Below are 21,694 nucleotides of genomic sequence, written 5' to 3' on the forward strand. Positions count from 1 at the left end.
TCTCTTTTCATTTTCGCCCACTCCTCCAATGATTGTTGCATGAGAGATCCTCCATAAATGACTGCCAGTCTTCGACATGGACACATTAAATATGTAGATCACGTATTCCTCAATAAGGCTGTTTTCAGAAAAAGCTAAGCAAATAAGGGGATACGTGTTTGTTGGATAAATGAATTAAAGATACCTTAAAATGCCAACCTTGCAAACTACTCCTCTTATATACAGTCCTCCTGATCCTCTTACCCTTTACTTTTTCTTTTTTCCCATAGAGCTCCTTTCACTTTCTAATGCATTCATAATTTCATTACTCATTTTTGTTGCTGTTACTGTCTCTCTCCTTCCTTGAGTGAGAGTTGGAGCTCAGGATCAGTTTTTTAGATGATGGTTGGCAGTTTCTAAGGCAAAAGTCAGTGTGGTGTTGAAAGAACAGGGGAAGACATAGAGGGACCCAACAGTCCGTTCCTGCTATGTGGCCTCAGCCATGTTTCCTAACTGCCCTGAAGTTAGGGCATTTCCTCACCTGTAGGAAGATAATAGGACTTAAATTACGAAGTTTATATAAGGATGGAATTCTAGGGTGAAAAAGCGCACAGTAAATAAAATTAATAGTTGACGTTTCCTCATCCCTCCTAACATCATGTGACAGATTTGGTGAGCCACATTTCCCATCGCTGGCACAGTGCATCTTCATGGCCCCTCTGTGAAGCAGGGTGCTGTTGTTGCTCCATCTCACGGAGGGGAAAAGGTTTCTGTCCGAGACCGCATAGTGGTGGGGCACAGAGCTTTGACTAGACCAGATCTGTTGGACTTCATGGGCGGTGCTTGTAACCCCTCCTGCCTCCCGGTGGGAAGCCTCAGGGGAAACCAGAGGACTCCTCCTTTGGAGTAGTGCTTCCAGATCTTTATTTCTGCTCCAGCATGCTTGAGGGGTCAGCAGAGCACTTGTTAAGTACCAGCAGCCTCCTCGGGAGGACATTGTGAACCTTGTCTCCCAAAGTGTGAAGAGCAGGGGAGTCTGGTTTCGGAAGTTTCGCTGGGAGTAGGACCTCTCATTCCTGCTAGGGGGCCTCTTCCAGATCTGCAGCTTTTTCTCCATCCTTCTCAACCCTCCTCCCCATCTGTGTCTCCAGCGACCAAGGTGAAGTATCCTTTCATTAAGACTATTTGAAAGATTATGGCCTTACTGCATTAGAAACAGATTTGATGGCTTATGATTATGATAACCAGTTACAGCTTCCTCGACTTCTTTTGTATTGCAAAAGTACTGAAACTTTTTAGTGAACTTTGAATTCCATTCAAAACACCCAGTGAAATCCCTGACTCTTGGTTATTGTGATATAATAACCCTCAGAAATAAGAAAGGCTAACTGTTTTCTGTATAAAGAAATGAGCCTTTTCAGATATTATCTGAGCATTGAAAATGACTAAACCGGGATTAATGAGATAGATCGTTTCAGCATCTTAAAAAAAAAAAAAAAAGTCTTTTTAAGTTTCAGGGGATGAATATCTCTCTTGAAATAATTTATTTGCCATTGGTTCAGATGCTAAAAATGTACCTTAGAAAATATCAAAATGAAAAAAAATAATTTCATTTGCATGCTATAAAGTGTCATTATTTTTAATTGGGAAATTTGGTAGGGGGCCAGAAAGAACTGGCAAAACATACACAATTTCAAAGGAGATACTAGCATTTAATTTCAAGTACTGTTTCAACAGAGAAGTTTATTATATATTTTTGGTAGTCGTATTTTAGTGATTAAGAGCATGAGCCTTGGAGTCAGTCTGAGCTGGGCCTGAATCTTCGCTTTCCTTCTGATTAAATCTGTGAGCTCAGACCTATCACTTAACATTCCGAACCTTGATTCTTCCCACCTGTAAAGAAGGAACAATACCTACCTCATAATATTATTGCATCCATGTAATAATGCATGCAAAGCACCTGGGTGGTACCCAACATATTGTTGTCACTTAATAAATGTTTTATTAGCCTTGAGTTCAGTCATTTAGATAAAATGAGGTTTTCAGAATATCTTCGCAGGTAAGTGGAAACATTTTTAGGGAATCCTGTGTGCCGTTGTCCGCTTGTTGTAGAATGCCTTTTTTGTGCTCATTTGGAGGCAAGCTTATGTCAGGTTGGGATGAACTATCGATTTCTGCATTAGTGAAGTTTTAACTAAGGAAATTTTACTGCAGAGTATGAAGCAAGCAGATGCTAATTCTAAGTTTCTTATACAAAATTATGTCTTTCAGGAGAATGCATTGAAGGGCTGCGGGAAAACGAATACCTTCTGATTCATTCGTGCCGTCAGTGGACCACCATCACTGCCCACAGCCTGGAGGAGGGACACTATGTCATTGGGCCAAAGATAGAGATCCCAGTGCATTATGCAGGTACAGCTCCCTTCAAAGGGTGAGAAAGGCAGAGGAAGGGATTTGAATATGCAAATTTCCCCCTCCTGAATGAGAAAATAGGATTTGTCTATGAACTAGAGTATGATGACTTAGAAAAAGAAGAATCAAATGCATTTCTGTGGTTATTTTATCTGTCAGTGAAAGTTCAGTTTCATTTTGTCATAGGCAGTTTCTGATTAATTGCATGTAGTTATATGTGGATTCTTACTAGACATTTATTAAATGAACCCTTTACAAACACAGAGAACGTCTCTCTCGTCCTGGGATGGCATCCATATGTGAGCTGCTGTGTCTGAATAACCCTGGGCACCACTTGGGTGTTGCTTTGGGGCATGGCTTTACAGGATGCCACTTGGCAAATGAGCATTGTGGGCTGGCTTTAGGAATACTGGGGTGGAAGCTCGGATACCTGGGCATGGCCCTCTTTGCAACAAGGCATGTGGGATATAGGTAGTGAAGATGCCCTCTCTGCTTTAGTGAATAAATCAGGGTGAGAGCTGCCATTTCACCTCACTTTGAACGCCATTCAGTTCAACGATGCCATTGAACCAGCTTTACTGTGTTGTATGTGTCAGCCCTGTCCAGGAGTTCGGGATACATCTAGTGGCTTAAATATAGGTTCAGTAGTGCTGCCTTACAAATGCATTGTAAAAAACAAACAAACAAACATGTGATCCTGTATTTATCTCTGTGGCTTATAGATCATTATGTAAAGAATCTTGATTTCTTTTTCTCTGTAATTATTCAGTTTTTCAGATTCTGTAGGAGAACTCTTTGATCGATTACTTAGAAATTACGCAGCCCTAGACTGCCATTATGTTTTTGAGTGAAACCTTTATAATGCCCAGAGAGGTGCCTGCCTTTCAGGAAAAGGGACCTCACTGTGGTTCCACTGGCTAGAATGGCACAAATGTAAGTGTTTCATATGTATTGTATAAATGAATAGTTTGGCCCCCCATTTTGACCCCTAGGAGATTGAAATTGCCAGTATGACCTCAGGATCGCCCAGCTTCTCAAAACTCTTCTTAAAAAAAAAAAAAATTATAAGAAAGAATTCCTCTAGCCTGAAAGTTTGCCCCCTAGAGTTACATTTGCTGACCATAGGAGTTGCATTCATGGAAAAAGGAGGAACGTATGGCAGCAGAAAGTATTACACCGTTGGATTGGGAGCCAGGGCAGAGGGACCAGAGAACAAGAAAACCTTCTGGCCTGCCCAGTCTCTCCTGCCAGGAGGTCCCATGACAGGTGAGATCTGTGCTATTTTTAGGAAGCCCAAACTCCTGGTGCTTGTCTTTTATGGAAAACTGTAAAGGAAGGTGTAAGTCTGTGCTTGATCTCACATATGCAGCTTTACCTGATATACCCTTGCTCTTCTTGTCATAGATTGAGTTTTCTTTCAGTCTTCCTTGATCTCACTGTGAATAGCTTATCGATGCGGTCTTCCCAAAGGAATGCTTTCCTTTGGTCCTTAGCTTAAATCTCCATGGAGACTCCAAACTGCCACCGGACTTGTTGGCTTATTTCTCAAAGCCCCCTGGGGCTGGTTCTAGTCTGCTTCTCCACACTCCCCTTTTCTGCCCTGGAGAGCAAACCCCCCTCTAGTGAGCCTGATTGCCTCACTGTTAGCGGGACATACCGGCTACTTTTCCATGCATGCGATTCCCTGGCCGGAGTGGCCTTCCTCAGCCTTGTTCTTATCATCATCAGGGCCTGTCCTTGTATCAGGCGGGTGCGGGCGTCCCCACTCTGCGGGTGAGGTCTCCACGTGTATGTATGGTGTCTCAGGTTCATTTGACACAGACCCCAGTCTTCATTCAGTTACCTTTTCCTGGATACACATATAACTTCACTTGCTAGTTGGACTGTACATTCCTCAACAAGTGAGCCTGATTCTTTTTTAACTTAAAAAAATTTTAATTCCAGCATGGCTAACATACAGTGTTATGTGAGTTCCAGGTATACAATATAGTGATTCAACAATTCCATATATAGTACTTACGGCTCATCATGGTAAGTGTACGCTTTATCCCCTTCACCTGTTTCCCCATTCTTCACCCGTCTCCCCTCTGGCTATCTGCTTGTTCTCTATAGTTAAGGCAGTGAGACTCATTCTAAAAAAACCTTTGTGAATCCTTTGGATCTGTCCACAAAAGATACAATCCTTTATTGCTGTAGATACTTAAGGGCTCTTAACCTGGCTACACATGAAGTGTCCTAGAGAGCTTTAAAAATGACCAGTGCCCAGACTCCACCTCCAGAGGTTCTGCTGTAACTAGTCCTGAGTGTGGGCTGGGCATCAGGATTTTAAATTATGTAGTTAAATTATGCAGCTGAGGTTGGGACCTGCTGTTCTGGGTTGGACATTCACGGTGTCAGAAGAAAAGATTTCCCCAAGAATTTGTGTTTTATTGTCTTGAGCATTTTTTTTTTTAAATTAACAGCCATTCAGCTTCCACTAGGAAGAAAGATATGATATGTTCAACAGCTTAGTCTTTATCTGTAAGGAAGATGGTGGTTCACTTAACTCGGAAACGGGGTAGGGTGGGTAGGGGGATAGGTGGGTAGGTAGGGGGATGGGTTAAACAGGTGATGGGGATTAAGGAGGGCATTTGCCATGATGAGCACTGGGTGATGTATGGAAGTGTTGAATCATTAGATTGTATACCTGAAACTGATATAACACTGTATGTTAACTATACTGGAATTAAAATTAAGAAGAAAAGGAAATGATACTTTCTTTAGTTGAAAATTTGAGGTTGCCAAAGCTAAAAGGAAACATAGACTCTAAGATCATACTACCTCACGTGAAAGAAAATATCTTAAAGGGGAAAAAAAAACCTTGAAACAGGACTGCCTTAGTTCAGGCTGTTATAATAAGTACTGTAGATGGGGGAGATTATAAACAGTTCATCTCTCACCGTTCTGGAGACAGGAACCATCCGGGGTCTGGTGTCTGGTTTGCAGGTAGGTCGTGGTCTTCTCGCTGTGTGCTCAGTTGGTGGAGAGACTCCACCGTCTCTCTCCTGTCTCTTCGATGAGGGCACTAATCCCATTCGTGAGGATGACTTAGTGATTACTAGGATATTTGAAAGGAAAAGTGGTCCTTCTCTAAACCTCCCCAACCCTGTCCTTGTGCCGCTATTGATTTCTGTCTGATTCGGTTTTTACCATGAAGATGGGGCAGAACGGCCCATTTCTAACTAGACCCCACTGTTGATTCTTTCCTTTGTTTGTTGTCTTTGTCCTGCAAGGAGAGCTTTTCTTCTCTCCCATTTATTTATTTGCTTACTCACCTATTACAGAATTATGGATTGTTACTTCAATCATTGGGTTATAATCTATTTCTGTCCTTATTTATTTTGATGTTCAGATTGTCCCAGATTTAGCCATTTGAATCCAGCTGGCCCATATATCTCTTGGCACGCCCCCTTCATTTTTCTAAGCAGGTCCTTCTGGTAGAAGCAGCAACCATTCTTCCCCGTGGGGCCCTGCACTATCCTGCTCCAGGCAGCGCTCGTCACTTTGTGTAAATGGTTGCCCTTGGCTTTGTGTAGTGCACAGCCTGGGCAGCTGTATGCAGCTCTATTCATGTGTATTTCAGAATATGAGACAGCTCAGCATTTTTAGGAAAATCACAGTTCAGAGTGCCTTTCCCATATTCTTCATCAGAAATTTTCATGAAATTCCTCATGTGAAAAAAAAAGTTTCATAAAACTTCGAGAAAAGATAAAATATGAATTGAACTTCTTCTCAGAGCCATGCTCTGATACGATGGGACTAAGAGTCGCCTTAAACTGAATTCTAAAATTAGGAGATGTGTTTTGGAAAAAAAAAAAGACCTTCTTTCCTTCTGGGAAAACAATTTTCTCATTTTGGATAAGTAAGAGTTTTCTTGGTATAACAAACAATTGATTCCAAGAGAGGGAGCGTGTTCAGTCCGCATCGCATATTTCGCGAACAGTAGAGAAAAATTGGCATCGTGTTTAGAAAAGCAATTGCTGCTTTCACACAAGTTTTATTCACAAGGCATCACCAATAAATCGTGTCTAAACTTTCTGACTTCTCAGTGCACCCAAAAGGGCAGAGATTTCCTAAGGAACATGCAGTGCACAACTCAGAATTTTTCTGCATTCTGCAGACTCAGACCACGCAAATGACTGCTTGGCTCTCCCTCAAAGATTGCTCATTCATCCTGTATGCTTGCTTCCCCCCTGCCCGGTCTCTCCTGACATACTAAACCAAAAACCAGATTTATTTAAAAAGAAATTTTTTCAGCCATGTGCCACTTTGTTATAGCCAAGCTTTTCTAAAGATGAGTGATTTTCGCTTTACAATTCCCATTTCTGTTCCTCAGATTCCTTTGTCTCTGTAGCTCAGCGGGGTCCGTCAGGCAGACACAAGTTGGTTACCATGAAAGCTCCTACCTCGGGATTCCTTACGTATGCTGACCCCCTCTAGGGCATTAAACCAAATTTTGTACTCACAATATGACACCCCCCCCCCTTTAAAACTAATGTAAACTTCAGGCTTCCCCAAAACCTGGGTATGCGTGCCATTGCCTCTGAAATCTCATTTCCCTTCCTCAGCTCTGCATTCCCCCTCTGTGGAAAGGAGATTTACTTAGGCAATGTCATGAAGGTTCTTTGTGACCTAACTTATGTCAGCGACTCAGTGCCATGCCAGGCACATAACGAGCACTCTTCAGTGTTACCGCCTTGTTATCACCTCTCATGGAAGCCATCCCCAGATAGCTGTCTATAAAGATGACGCTTGGAGAAACCAAATGGATCAGAATGTGATGTATCTGTATGTCTCAGGTGTCCCCCCCCCCCCCCAATGCCATTTGAGTGGTAGTGGAATTCTGACTGGGTCTATGAAAATCTAAGTCATCTGATGGAACGCTTGCTGTCATCACAGGCGAACAGATTGCTATTGGAACACACGCATCAGAGAGAAACGGCAGCCACGTTTGGCTTCTATTTTTAAATTCTCATCCTCCTGCAAATCCGGTGAATCTATAACAAGCAAAAATGATCTCAGGCCTTCCTTACTAGCTACGATATGTACAGAAATAAGTAACAGTGGAGCACAAGGTTAGTGGAAGGTTTGCTTATGAAGTCTGCAGGGCTCTTACTCAGCAAGCACCTGGATTTCTGTCGGCAGTGCCTGTTTTTAAAGATGTGGGTGTGCAGTCTGTCTCTCAGGCAAAATTATAGTAATGTGGTATCTACATAACCTTGAAGTGTAATTACTGAACAAAAGGAAATGTCGAAACAAGCTAATTTTATTCTCCTGGGTTGCGAGTTTAATTAGCATGAATCATCTATTTACAAAAGTAACTACTAGCATTGAACAACACTTCGTGTACTTTCTGTATTACATGAGATAAAGCCTGGGTTTTAAAATTAAAGTAACCAAACTTTCTTTCAGAAAGGTCTATGGACTAACAGAGTATGCCAAGGAACATTATCTCAGCCAGTTTTAAATAGCCAGTGATAAATATTAGATACTGAAGAAATAACTACTTTTCGTAATTGAATCTTTAGGTCACAGTTAGCATAAACTACTCACATTTATTTAGTGCTATTACCTAAACACTTTGTTAACTCAACGTTTTACTTTTATTTATTCATGCAGGTTTCACAACAAAGCCAGGAGATGGGTTCTGTTATTACCTGCATTTTTCACAAGTACAAATTGAAGTTCAAAGATTTAGTTAAGTGTCTTATAATATTACACAGCTAGGAAGTGTGATTCGAACCCAGGATATGTGGCTCCAGAGTCTGCTTCCCTCACTGCTGTTGCCTGGAGAGTGCTAGAAGGCGACTGTCCACACCTGGGGCGTTCTAACCATTGTACAGGAGAGAGTTTTGTTAGAATTAGTAAGGTGACTTTGCCTTTCTTCGCCTTTCACACGCAGCTCAATACTTGTATTCTGACTCTAGAGGAAAATGAAGTAAATACATATTTATCTTGACCTTTCCCAGATTTATAAGTCGTCTGCAGACAGGTAACATTCCCATCTCTGAATAAATTACCAGGAAGAAACAAAGGCAGAAGAGCTTCCCAAGGAGCCCCTTGGACTTGGAGAGGGCAGTGCAATGGAGCCTGGTGAGAGCAGGGAGGTTGAGGCCTGGGGAAAGCGTGTTGTAAATGTGGATAAGGAAACTGTCTGTCTCCAGAGGGGTGCTGTCAGTGAAGGAAAGCAAGGCAGTTATATAACTAAGGGGGGTAAAAATGAGTGGAAGGTGAGAGCAAGCAAGGAGCAACCACACTTCTTAAGATATATTAAAAAGAAACCCAGAGAGAGGACGTAAGAGCCAAAAGTTTCTAATATTCACTTTTAAGAATAATGAATTCTGAAGAATCTAGGCTAGGAGGAATGATTCAGAAGGGAAAAGAAGGGGAGACTATTTGAGTATTATAATAGCCCAGTGTCTGGAAAATTGTCCTTGTCCATTTTTTTTCCTTGAAAAGCATTTTTTCTCTTTCCCTCCACTTCTTTGCTTCATGAAGTCATTGTTGTCGCTGTTAATAACATAGATTTATAGTCGGAGCTTAGGTGGATGTTATCTTTGGGACACTTGAACTCAAAGCAAGGATAAAGAAATCAGGTAAGCAGCTACCTTTGAGAAAAAGGATGGCTCAAAAAGGAAATGGACTGTCACCAACCATTGGTATAGTTTTCTAGTCTCACTTCTCAGTGCTTAAGAAAATTAACTGCAAGAAATGTGAGTAGGAATGATATTTGTGATAAGATGATATTAGGGATTATTTTGATTTAGTTAGGGGTGATACTAGTTTTATAGTTATGAGGAAGATGTCTTTGTTTTTTTAGAGGTACATACTACATTACTTAGGGGGAAATGTGGTTATAATTTATAAAATACTTTGCCTGAAACAAACATAAAAATCGGTGAATATAAGATAAGCTGTTAAAATTGTTCAATTTTGATGAAGAGTAAATGGGGTGTTTATTACCCTAATTTTCTGTGTTTGAAACTTTGTAATAAAAAGGACTGTGACTTACCAACCAGTAGCAAAGTTAGTTGTGATACAAAACTCTTAAGTGGTTTTCTTACCAAAACATGCTGCCTCAATCCTTGAGTCTTATTCGTAGTCTTGGGTGATTTCTGTAGGGGTGAAAGTTCACCTTTCACTGGGTGGTTTTGTTCTGGTGTTGAGTGTTTGTGGACCGGCCTGGTAAAAGGTGAACTTGGGAAGAAGTTCCATCTTCGCAGCTTGGTAGTGCCATCCGGCTCGTGGCTTCCCGAGGAGACTTGATGGCTCTCAGCAGGGACCAATTTCCAGGGGGTGCCCAAGCTGGTGGTAGTGATTTATGTAAAACGGTTAACGGGGTATGTGTAAAGATTTGGGGGAGGAAGGAAATTTTTTTTTATTAGTTTGTTCTTAAAATGGGAGCTTTACAGGAGATAGGGAAAGGGGGAAATATGTGAGCCAATTCCATGGAGAGCTATTGGATGTCATCCGTGTGGCCTCTCCTGATCTAGAAACGCTGGTGAAATGACTTCAGTGAAACCGTGAGAATGCCTCAGTTGCTCTTTTCACATTTCAGCCTGTTTACTCTTGTAAATCATACACTGACTTTACAAGTAGAAAATCCAGGATTGGGGCACGTGGGTGGCTCAGTGGGTTAAGCCTCTGCCTTCGGCTCAGGTCATCTCAGGGTCCTGGGATCAAGCCCCACATCGGACTCTCTGCTCAGTGGGGAGCCTGTTTCCCCCCCTCTCTGCCTGCCTCTCTGCCTACTTGTGATTTCTCTCTCTGCCAAATAAATAAATAAAATCTTAAAAAAAAAAATCTAGAATTAAAAATACCAAGAAAACAACAACAGCAAAAATCTGAGGCACAAAACCAGCATGGTGTTTGGGATTTAAAACTCCTGGGCTGCTCTTTTCTAGACCTTTTCTTCTGGTATGTTAGTATTGAATGGAAAGTTGGTACTTGAATGGGAGACCTCCCGTTCAAGTATAATTTAACCTATGAGATAATGCGATTAGCATCGGGTGGAAAGTTTGAACAGGCTGCCTGAAACCACACTGTTAATGGAGTGTTTATAGCATGGGCGGGGATGGGCTTGTCTCACTTCATAATTTGATTTCCATGTTGGATTTGTACCTCTAAATGAGTGCAAATCTTTTTTTTAAAAGGTGACCTTTTAAAAGGTTCCTTTTCGGCTTTGAGGAATTGCTTTGAGGTTTTTTTGTTTGTTTGTTTGTTTTTCCTTCTTTCTTTGCAGAAAACAGACTTAATAGTATGTTCCCAAACTGATTGTAGTGCTGGTCAGACTTCCTGAAGTCACACCACCCTTGCTTAGAACTGGAATCCCTTACCTCTTTATGAGTCACTCTCTGTGAGGTGGTGTGCTGGCCTTCTGTTAAACTGCTTCCCCATCTGGGAAGTTGTCAGGTGTATTCTACACAGGAAAACAACGAGCCACGTGGATCCTGACCAGGCCGACTTTTCTGACATTTAGGGCAAGAGGAGAGATGATTCAGACCCATCCATGTGTGTTTTTAGTGAAGTATACATTACTGGGGCCTCCAGCTTGTTAGGACGGGTTTACAGATCATCCCGGGGTTTGTCCCCAAGAGTGAGTCAGACCAATGAGAGAGCATGAGACAAGCAAAATAAACACAGAGCTTTTATTTTCTAGACATTAGAAATCATTGTAGGTAAGTGAAATGCTGTGAGCACATAGACTTGTGAACTATTCCATTTCTCCCCTCCTGCCTTGGCATTCTGGGAGTTGAATACTCAGCGGTGTTATGTTCTTCTTACGGCTCTTCGTTTCATTTCCTCGTATTGGCTTTCTTACTTCTAGCAATAAAGCTGGTCACCTTGGGTGGGAATTTTAGACCTTGTCCACCCCTTTCCCCCTAAAGTAATTGTGTGTCCCATCCTCCTGATGCTGTCTCCACAGGCCCTGTCGAAATTGCTCCCCTTTCCCAACTCCCCTCACTGGGTCTCACCTGCTCCAAAGACCCAAGGGTCTCCTCTCCCCCTCCAGTCAATCTAAGCGCTATTGTTAAGTTATTTTCCCCCCATTATGGTTCTGTTACTTAACCACTGGCTTGGACTTTTCAAAGGCATCCCCACATGAGTGCAGAGTCCTATCTAACATAGAGCCTTTCAGAGCCTGGCATCCATTGGACTAAGGGCACTGCTGTCCAGTAGACCCCCCCACTGGGTGCCAACTCCCCTGGACTGTTTGTTGTTCCTCAGACCCCACCTGCCTGGCCTTACCCCTTGCTACTTCTTGTACTTGAAGGTCTCAAACATCAGAGTCACCACCCAGCTGCGAAATCCTGCTTCAAACACCACCTTCCTCAAGAAGCTTTTCAGAAATTTCCACACCATGTATAGAGAAAAGGGCCTTCCCCTTCCTTCCGCTTGGGAATCCAACAGATTGTGCCCAGCAGTGTTTCCATCTTGCCCTTCTTCTCTCTGCTAAAGGCTCCTGGAGGGCAGTCCTGTTACATCACACACCTGACAGTTTCAAGGGCTCAACTAAATGTTTCTGACCTATCTGAAATTGATGCATCTTTAAAGGACAGACTTTTTCAGCAAGTTGACAGAAGATGCCTGAGAACTGCTTGGAGAACCAGTCTGGTCTCATATTCCCTTGGAGTAGGGATACAGAGATCTGAGCCCCTCAAGGGCTATAAGAAGCCAGTAAGCAATTGCCCTAATAGGGGTGCAAACAAATGGCGATTAACTATTGAATAAGGGGAGGTCTTGCTGTCTGGGAGTGGCTGGTGGGAGCCTGCAAGTCAGCAAAGGAGGAAAGAGCATTGTAGACAGTATCATCTTGAACAAAGATTTGGATTGTAGGCAAGAGTGAAGGTAGTATCAGTGCTTTGTGGGAAGAGGAGAAAGGAGTCGTTAGGAAATAAGGTTAGAGCAAGTGGTGAAGGGATTTGAGTTCTAGGATGGGTATTGGGAACTGTCATCTCTGTTCCTGGGGAGCACTCACATAATCTTTGTTTCTAGATGATGATGACATGAGGCTGCCTCCCCCCACACTCTGTAACCTTCCCCACTGATCCAGAAAGAAGGATGAGAAGAAGGTGAGAGAAACCAGATAAAGAAGTTGTTGAAATAGACCTGATGAAAGATAATGGAGCCCTCAGCTAGGCTGGGGGAAATGCTGATGAATGAAAAGTTGATACCTAGATGTAGGGAACAAGATAAAAGGAAAAGCATAATTCTAAGAGGTTTTTTTGGTCCCATGTCTAAGGAAACAGTCTTTTTTTGTTTTTAACCTCGCAGTTTAAAGTGGTCATGCACACTTTCTCTTAAGGGTTTTAATTTACTTTCGTCATTTTCTTTTTTTGCTAAAAACACTGTCTTCCTTTAAAATACATGTTGGTAATAACAACAAAACCTCCTAAAACTAAATAGAATAGGAAAGTAAAGATTCGGGGTCTTCTAATAGAAGTGTCCCATCATCACAGGTGCTGGGTTTCCAGATTGGGAAGAATGTTCTTGTCCGTATAGTTTTCAGTTTTGTCTGTCCGTCCTTCTTCCTTTCTTTCTTTCTTTTAAGATTTTACTTGAGAGAGAAAGAGAGTGCACACCAGCTTGGTGGGGCAGGGCCTAGAGAGAGGGAGAAGCAGACTCCCCACCTAGCAGGGAGCCCAACGTGGGCCTTGACCCCAGGATCCCAAGATCACGATCCTAGCTGAAGGTAGATAGATGCTTAACCAACTGAGCCACCCAAGTGCCCCCAGTTTAGTTCTGATCCCAAGTAGATCAGATAATTCCACAGAAAAGTATGTTTGGAGTAAGAGATCAGGTGATAGGGAGAAAAGGATGTACAAAAATCTCAGCCTCGGAAGACTGATGCCTTAAAGATTTGATTGTTTTGCCTATATTTGACAATTACTTATTTCCTTCGTTCAAAAAGAGTTGGAAATATTGATGAATTGAATGAAATAGTCTGGTCACATATACTTTGTTTTTTTCTTTCTTTCTTTCTTTCTTTTTTTTTTTTTTTTAAGATTTTACTTACTTGATAGAGAGAGAGAGCACAAGTAAACAGAGAGGCAGACAGAGGGAGAGGGAGAAGCAGGCTCTCCGCTGAGCAGGGAGCCCAGTGCGGGACTTGACATGACCTGAGCCGAAGGCAATTGCTTAACCAGCTGAGCCACCCAGGCACCTCTGGTCACATATTTTGAATACTGTAATAAATTCCTCTGTGGAGGAGAATGTGTGTATTATAGGTGGACTTAAGATCAAAACATCTGGTAATGGAATTTATCACAATTTTTTAAAAAGATTTATTTTATTTGAGGGAGGAAAGCACAAGCAGGAGGGGCCGAGGGAGAGAGAATCTGAAGCAGACCTGACACTACGCCCAGAGCCCAATGCGGGTCTCGATCTCACAATCCTGAGATCAGGATCTGAGCTGAAATCAAGAGTCAGGTGCTCAGCCTCCTGAGTCACCCAGGGCCATGCAGTTTATCACAGTTCTTAATAACTCTCTTACTTCTTTAAGAAAACAGATGATTGTTTTCTTTCTATCACACAGACCCGTGGTTCTCAAGCAAGTTTCTCAACCAAGTTGAGAGTTTGCACCCACTTCTCCATCCCCGGGACATTTGGCAAGGTCTAGAGACATGTGTGGTTGTCACAGTGAGAGCAGGAGCTACTGTCATCTGTGGGCAGAAACTACGGATGCTGCCGGCCTCCTGCGAGGTGCTGGACAGCCGCCACGGGAGAGCTCTCCAGCCCGCAGTGACAGTGGTGTCGAGATAGAGATCCCAGACATTATTAGGACTAGTGTTGGTCATCAGTTTCATGCTGCGTTATCAAAAATTCAGACTTTGAGTATAGATGCTGCCAGATGGACGTCGTCTAGGAAACCAGTGTCAGAGTTAATTTCTAAAACATAACAAGCCATTGCCCAGACTTTAAAAAAAATAAAAAAGTCACTTACATGGTTTGTGACTAGACAAGACTTTCTGCATACAGTGCATGAGACTGACGGCAGACGTGGGTGTCATGGCAGAAAAATTCAGGGGGCAGCCCCTCGAGTTGCAAAGCTTTGTTTATTCTTCACGACTACCCTGGCTCTTGACTTCTAGCTTTATATTTTAAAAAAGGGTATATCTGTCAATGCCTAGCAGGAACAGATTCTAGAAAAATTAAAACAGCATCATAAAACCTGGTCTTCCTGCTCTGGCTTGCAGTGTATACGTTCACAGAATGTATGCTTCTTAAAATGCTGCTGAAATTAAGAATTTAACACAGTGTGCCTGTGTGGGGTTAAGATCGGGGGGCCCTCCTCCCAGGCCCCCTAAATGGAATTGTAGCACTGTTTTTCTTCTTTCATTGCTATATCTTCTCTCTTCCCAACATTTTAAGAGAAGTTTTTTTTGTTTTGTTTTTTTGTTTTTTTTTAAAGTTCAGGTGTCAGGGTATTCAGATCTAGAAAGAGACTGGAAGCAGACCTGCTGGTCCGGGAAGGTTTTCGGATATTGACTGAGTAATTCACCCAGCCCAGTTACTGAGCTGGGCAGTGGGGCAGAGAACGGAGAGACAGGTGGAATTAGGGAGTCTTACGTGTTGTGGCACGCGAGGCCCACAACAGTGAGCTCTCAGAGGCGCCCACTGTGTGGTCACTGGGACAGTGCATCTCATATTTAATCATACAAACTGTCCTTTCTAGAAGAGGAAACCAAGGCTTTGGGATCTTAGCCATGGTCCTACAGTCACTAGATGAAATGTAGTTTTAAACCCAGAGCCACCTGACTGGGAAGCCAGAGCACTCAGCCTGAGTCCTGCTACAGTAGGCGGATCCCAGAGTTCTCAGGAACCTTCTGGGTTTGGGTTGTGTCTTGTCAGCAGTGAGTTCACTCCTATGGTATTATATTTGTGTTTTAGAGATAACTCGGCAGCAAGTGGGGGTGGCCCTTTGTGACTCGCACATTGCATAAGGAAGGTGGAAATAGCAAATAATACATTCCATTGTTCTTGGGGACTGCGCCAGAGTCTCTCAGGGTAGGCTGGGTGAATCACGAAGAGCATATAATCTCAGGTATGAGAAAGCATTTTGATTGAGGCTGTAATTGTTCTTTGGGTGTTTTTATCTTTCCTTTACATTTAACAAAGCTGCTTGTCAGCGGTAAGACCTACATACTGTTCGGCTTATCTAGTCTCATTCTTCTGCTTGTCTAGCAGGAAAAGCTCACAAATCCGAGGGTTTTTTATTCCCCCATCTCCCTTTGGAGCACTATGTGGAAGGGTCTGTGTGTTCCCAAGGTGTAAACTGGTGAGGGAAAGAGCAGTCCTTTCATTTGAGCCAAATACCATGTCTGGATCAGTAGGGCAGACCACTGGAAACTTCAAGAATAAAAAGACACTGAAAGGAACCCACAAAATTCCTGGCATATCTAACTTCATTTTGCCTTAGTCCTGCTCTCTTTCTGAATTCACGCACATAGGTTGTTACATAGTGAGGGAGCCGTCTTTTTTATGAAGTGACAGAGGGAAAGTCAGATGATGAGATGACGCATTTTACCTGTTGCTGAAATGATTCAGAAATTGTCTTCTCTTTCATACTGTGTTCCTGGTGAGTTTCATCATTCCCACTGAGCGCGTTGCTGTGGCAGAACGATGCCCACTGCTGCGGCTCATGTCCATTCGTCCCTGGACCACTGTCTTCACGCTTGACCAGTCAGACAGTGCCACACTTGGTTTAGTAGTAATACCAGACCCTGAATGACGTGGGCTCCGATGATAAGGTGGCAGGAACCACCCTTGAATCAGTTCCGCGGTTCCTGGCAGACTCAGTTTATTGCCTCCTTCCTTGTGGCAAACAGCAGCAGCTGGAATCAGGAAGAAGATGAGGGTTCCCATGTTCATGTTTGCTGTCTCTGTGGCTGCCTTAGTCTTGTGGGGCTGTTATAACAAAATACCACACATTGTGTGGCTTCTAGACAACAGAAATTTGTTTCTCACAGTTCTGGAGGCTGAGAAGCCCAAGCTGGTCGTGCCGTCATGGTGGAAGGGACTTGGTGGAAGGGACTTATCAACCCCATGAGGTCTGATAAGAGCACTAATGCCATTCATGAGGACGCCACCCTCATGACTCAAGCACCATTCAAAGGCCCTTCCTTCTTAGACCATCACGTTGGGCTTTAGGATTTCAAAATAGGAATTTGGCAGGGCCAGGAGAACACATTGAGTTCATACCAGTGGCCTGACAACTTGAACTCCACGCCCCCCCCCCCCCCCCCCCCAGTGCATACTGTACCAAAATGACAGTGTAGAGAGGCAGTTCATGGACCTGGCTCAACTTAGAGGTTTTGTGACTTTTTATCGGTGCCTCAGTTTCATCATTTATAAAATAGGGATAATAATACCTATCTCATTTAAGTACCGCTAGGCTGAAATGAGCATATATGTAACTAATAAGGGGAGAAGAGCATCCGGCCTATCCTGACTGTAGTCTGTCTCTAAGTAGTTTCTGCTGCTGTTGCTGTTACTTTATAGGTGATACAGTCAGACAGGAAAGGAAACAAGGTTTCAAATTTTGACAAGGAAGAGGAAAGTTCCTCCTCAGAAAATCTAAGTAAATCAGCTGAACCAAAGATTATAATTAGTATCAGAATTTAGTGGTCAAGTGTAAGATGAGGTTATAAAAATCCATAATGTTTCTGATATTCTAGGAATAACCAAATAGCGAATGTCATTTTTGCAGAGTAGTGCAGAGCAGCATCCCCAGAACACACCGTTGTTTCCGTTGTACAGGATCTTTGCTTGATCTAAATGAAGATGGTTCAGCCTTGAAATGTCAACACATCCGTTACTCAGTAAGACAGTGATTCTTTGTTGGCATGTGAGAACATGTTAAATGTTATGTATGGATTTGTTTTAATAGTTAAAATGTCCCTCCTACCTTTACGTGAAGGATCTTATTTACAGATTGCCTCTAAGTACTTGTTTTGAGAGACCCTGATTATTTTCCGCCATACTTTTAATTCAGCCCTTTGGTTGAGCAGAGACAGTTTCTTATGATCATTTTCCAGATTTTTTTTTTTTCCAAATTCCTTTAAGTACACATAGACCCCTGTTAGAAGTTAAGGTTCCTGGCAGTCTACTTGTGGCTACGGAGTGGTGACTGTGGCAGTTCTTACTCTGAGATGGCCCTGTTTAGTCATTTTCAGTACAGGTACATGTAATTTGGATTGAAGAGGCAGGCGTGTGCCATTGTCTTTTTAAAATTTATTCAGTGTTGGGGCACCTGGTTGGCTTAGCCAGTTAAGCAGCTGCCTTCAGCGTAGGTCATGATCCTGGAGTCCCGGATGGAGTCCCACATTGGGCTCCGTACTCTGTGTGGAGTCTGCCTCTCCCTCTGTCCCTCAACCTGCTCTCATGCTGTCTCTTACTCTCTCTCTCTCTCCCAGATAAATAAAATATTTAAAAAGTAATAAATAAACTAAAATCTATTCAGTGTTAGACTCAATTCTCGATCACTGGATCTAACCATTGTCTTTAATGAGATGATTTCCAGTTTGCCTGCCTATAAGGATAGGCAGGGTATTGAGCATGATGATGCTGTACCTGCCTGAGACCCGTTTCAAGGAATAGATTACTCCACTTGGCAGCTTTTGAATGGATTGAGTTTCTCAAGTGATTCATGACTCACTTTAACTGCTCTGTATAAGATTAGGGAGGTTCCCCAAACTCAGACACACCTGTGAAAAAAAAAACCCATATAGTCTAAGATTTACAGTCCCACCAGTCGTAAGAATTGTACTTTCAACTATGCGGCCTCTTAGGTGGCTGAGTGGGGTGTAGTGGGTTTTAGAGTTGGAGTCAGAAGTTATAGATTCTAGTGCTTGCCTCTGCGCTTTACATTACCATCTCTGTAACTTCAAAAGGTATCTTTATCTTTCCTTAGGTTCCAAATTTTAATGAGTGATGGTAATACTTACGATATTAAATAAATTGTATGTAGAAGCTTTGCAAACTATAATGAACTATCATTTTGCCAAGCATTGCTTTTAGTAGATTGAGATTTTCCTGGTTTTTCATATACCAGGTGGGTATACCAAAAGTGGGCTCCTTTTGTGCTTAGAATGAATGGTACCTGGTCTTAAAGCCATTCTAAATCCCTCACCTCAAATGCCGTTGTTGGAAGGCCTTTTCCTTCTTGTAAGTCTCATTGCACTTGATTGAAACCATGTCTGGGACTTTAGTACTTAAAATGCCTCTTACGTGTGTCTGCTCCTTTATTATAAGCTCTTGAGTATAGTAGTTCATTTATCTTTGCATTCTTCATAGTCCCTTACTGTGTGCCAGGTACATGGTAGATGTTTAAATGGTTGGATAAATGAGCACACAAGCAAGGATCAGATTGATGTATGTCTTATTTACCATTCAGAGTTGTTCTCAAAGGCTCATATTTTCACACATTTTTATTTTTAGAATCATTCAGGCATTTTCCTTTCGCCGTTCATCCTTTTCTGTCTTCCCTTATCATCATGATATACAATTTATATATATATTTCTAGAGGTACTGCTGAAAATTAATGCTCAGTTTGCTTTTGTTGGAGATACATTGTTTTGCTTGAATGCAAGAAAGGGTCTCGCATAAGGTGCGTGTTATCAGTTCAGTTTAAGCTGGAGGTAGAACATTGTCAAACAGGCGTAGGTAAACAAGGAAAATCCTACTGGCAGGGGAAATGGAGAGTTAAGTCATTGATCCAAGAACATAAACATTTATGTTTAGAAAACCAAGCTGCAAATTAAAGGAAGCACTCTAATTACTGTACGGAGCAAGGAGTGGAGAGGTATGTAATAACTGCACACATTGTACAAAATTGGCCAATTGCCTAGAAAAGAAATTGATGATCATGTGACCTCATTTTACCTTCTAATATCTACTTGGGTATTGCTTATGTCTTTTAAGACCACGTTTAAAACATTTGCTAGGAAGTACGTTGTGTGAACGCTGGGTTCATATTCTTCAGTGGAAGTGGAGACATTTCACGTAAGAGAACTCAGACCAGTCTTACCTCCGTTACTGATGAAAGCGGCTGACATCACGTGTTTGGTATTAGCAAATTGGTGTATTGACAAAATGAAATCTGTGAACACGTTCTCCATCAATTTCGAGCCCTGTGTTTGTAGTTTATTTAGGGTGAATCCCACAGGTTTCATTTTTGGGTTCATTTTCTAGAAATTCTCATTGTAGTTTTATAAGGCCTTAAAGACTGATTTAACAGAAGCAATTATAAGAGACTTGCCATAAATGGACATGCCACTGACAGCAAATCTGAGCCACTTTAAAAGCACCTGGTGGAAAATGACCAGGTTCCCCTATCTCTGAAGGGTAAAAAATAGGACAGCTCGTAGTGACCAGCCTTGGTGATCTGGAAATACTGAGGGCAGCTGGAGCCTGTTACATGACTGCTGTCCCATGTTGGCGTCCTCTTCTAGTGGCCTTATTCTCAGGTATATACCCTGAACATGTGAAAATTCATGTTTTCAGTTTCTTGTCAAGAGTCTTCTTGGGGAAATAGGCAAGAAGAGAAAAATAATAGATGTTTTTTCTTTTCTTTTTTTTTTTTAAGATTTTATTTATTTATTTGACAGAGAGAGAGACAGTGAGAGAGGAAAAACAAGCAGGGGAGTAGGAGAGGGAGAAGCAGGCTTCCTGCTGAGCAGGGGACCCCCCCCCAATGTGGGGCTCTATCGTAAGACCCTGGGATCATGACCTGTGCCGAAGGCAGATATTTAACCACTAAGGCACCCCGGCCCCCCTTTTCTTTTTTATAATTTGACCAAACCAGATGATTTGAACAGTTGTTACCCAAGGAGAGAAAGCGTTCTTTATGTTTTACACCTTTTTCCACTTTGTCTGTGAGTGAAGGTAGATGAGGGACATGAGCACCTCTATATTCTCTTGTTCCCTGGAGAACTCAGCCAGGGAGCATAGGAAGTGACATGTTCAGCAGGAAGTGCCTGTTACCCATTGTCTCCTTCTGTTCATTCCCCCCCCCCCCCAAAAAAAAACCTCATTGCTTTGGGAGTTCTACCTAGGCTCGTCTCCTGTATCCCAGGGTGCCATTGATTTTTTTTTTTTTTTTTAAGATGTAATTTATTTATCTGAGAGAGAGAGCATGAGAGGGGAGAAGGTCAGAGGGAGAAGCAGACTCCCTGCGGGACTCGATTCTGGGACTCCAGAATCATGACCTGAGCTGAAGGCAGTTGCTTAACCAACTGAGCCACCCTGGTGCCCACCCTCCTTTTTTTTCCATTAATTTTTTTTTTAAGATTTTTATTTATTTATTTGACAGAGAGATCACAAGTAGGCAGAGAGGTAGGCAGGCAGAGAGGGAGGGGTAAGCAGGTTCCCCACTGAGCAGAAAGCCCAATGCGGGGCTCGATCCCAGGACCCTGAGATCATGACCTGAGCCGAAGGCAGAGGCTTAACCCACTGAGCCACCCAGGTGCCCCTCCATTGATTTTTTTATACCTGTGTCTGTTCCATGCTAATAGAAAGAAATCCCTGCTTCCCACAAATGGAACGTGGTTTTTACCTAGGTCGATAAAATTTCCTTTTATTAAAAGATATCCAGAAAGAGTTGAGTTTTGACATTATAAATAAATAGTATTATCTTCCAAGATGATAACAGCAGTTTTGCATGTCTCCTTCAGCTAGGCTGTTTGTTTCCTTTTTTTATCCTCTAATTAAAAATAAAAATTCAGATACTTACCTACTCTTCATGGAGATCTGTGATTAGTGTTTTTGAATCTTTCTGCTGTCTACAGACTAAGAAGAGTGGTTAATACAGAAAGCTTTATCAGACTCGTTCTTTCTGATGACTGCCAGGGGAACTTCAGGGGAGGGAAGCTGGCATTGCAGCAGTGAGCGTAGGAGTTCGAGGGAGAGCGGAGAGAGCTGGAACCAAAACGAAGCTCTCGGAGGCCGGGTCTTAAAAAACAGCACCGCACTCCGCTTTCTCCAGTAAGGACCCTTGACCTGCTTTCTTCCCTGGAAGACCTTGGGGGGTTACCTTTATTATGTTCCAGTTCTGACCTCTTGCCCCATTTCCTGGTAGAGGGAACTCAAGCCAAATCCAGTGGCTATTCAGCTTACACGGCCAGTTTAACCAGTATTCCCAGCTCTGTTGACACTGTAGCACCACAGTAGAGCGCTTTGTGTGTTGTTCTTTCTCCTCATGGTGAGACAGACAGGTGTGGAGGCTTCACAGGGTGGAACTTGTCCCTCTCTGATGACTCACTG

General features: G+C 42.5%; 1 protein-coding gene across 2 annotated transcripts in view; it reads left to right on the forward strand.

Moving 5' to 3' along the window:
- GAREM1 (GRB2 associated regulator of MAPK1 subtype 1) overlaps positions 1-21,694 on the forward strand; it is a 198,450-nt gene that overhangs the window by 74,665 nt on the left and 102,091 nt on the right. For both annotated transcript variants that reach the window (XM_032309612.1, XM_032309613.1), the window contains exon 2: positions 2,251-2,391. In XM_032309612.1, the coding sequence (XP_032165503.1) occupies positions 2,251-2,391 (141 nt within the window). The remainder of the gene's footprint in view (positions 1-2,250; positions 2,392-21,694) is intronic.

This window comes from Mustela erminea, chromosome 13 (assembly GCF_009829155.1).
Source record: "Mustela erminea isolate mMusErm1 chromosome 13, mMusErm1.Pri, whole genome shotgun sequence".
Taxonomy (NCBI): Eukaryota; Metazoa; Chordata; class Mammalia; order Carnivora; family Mustelidae; genus Mustela; species Mustela erminea.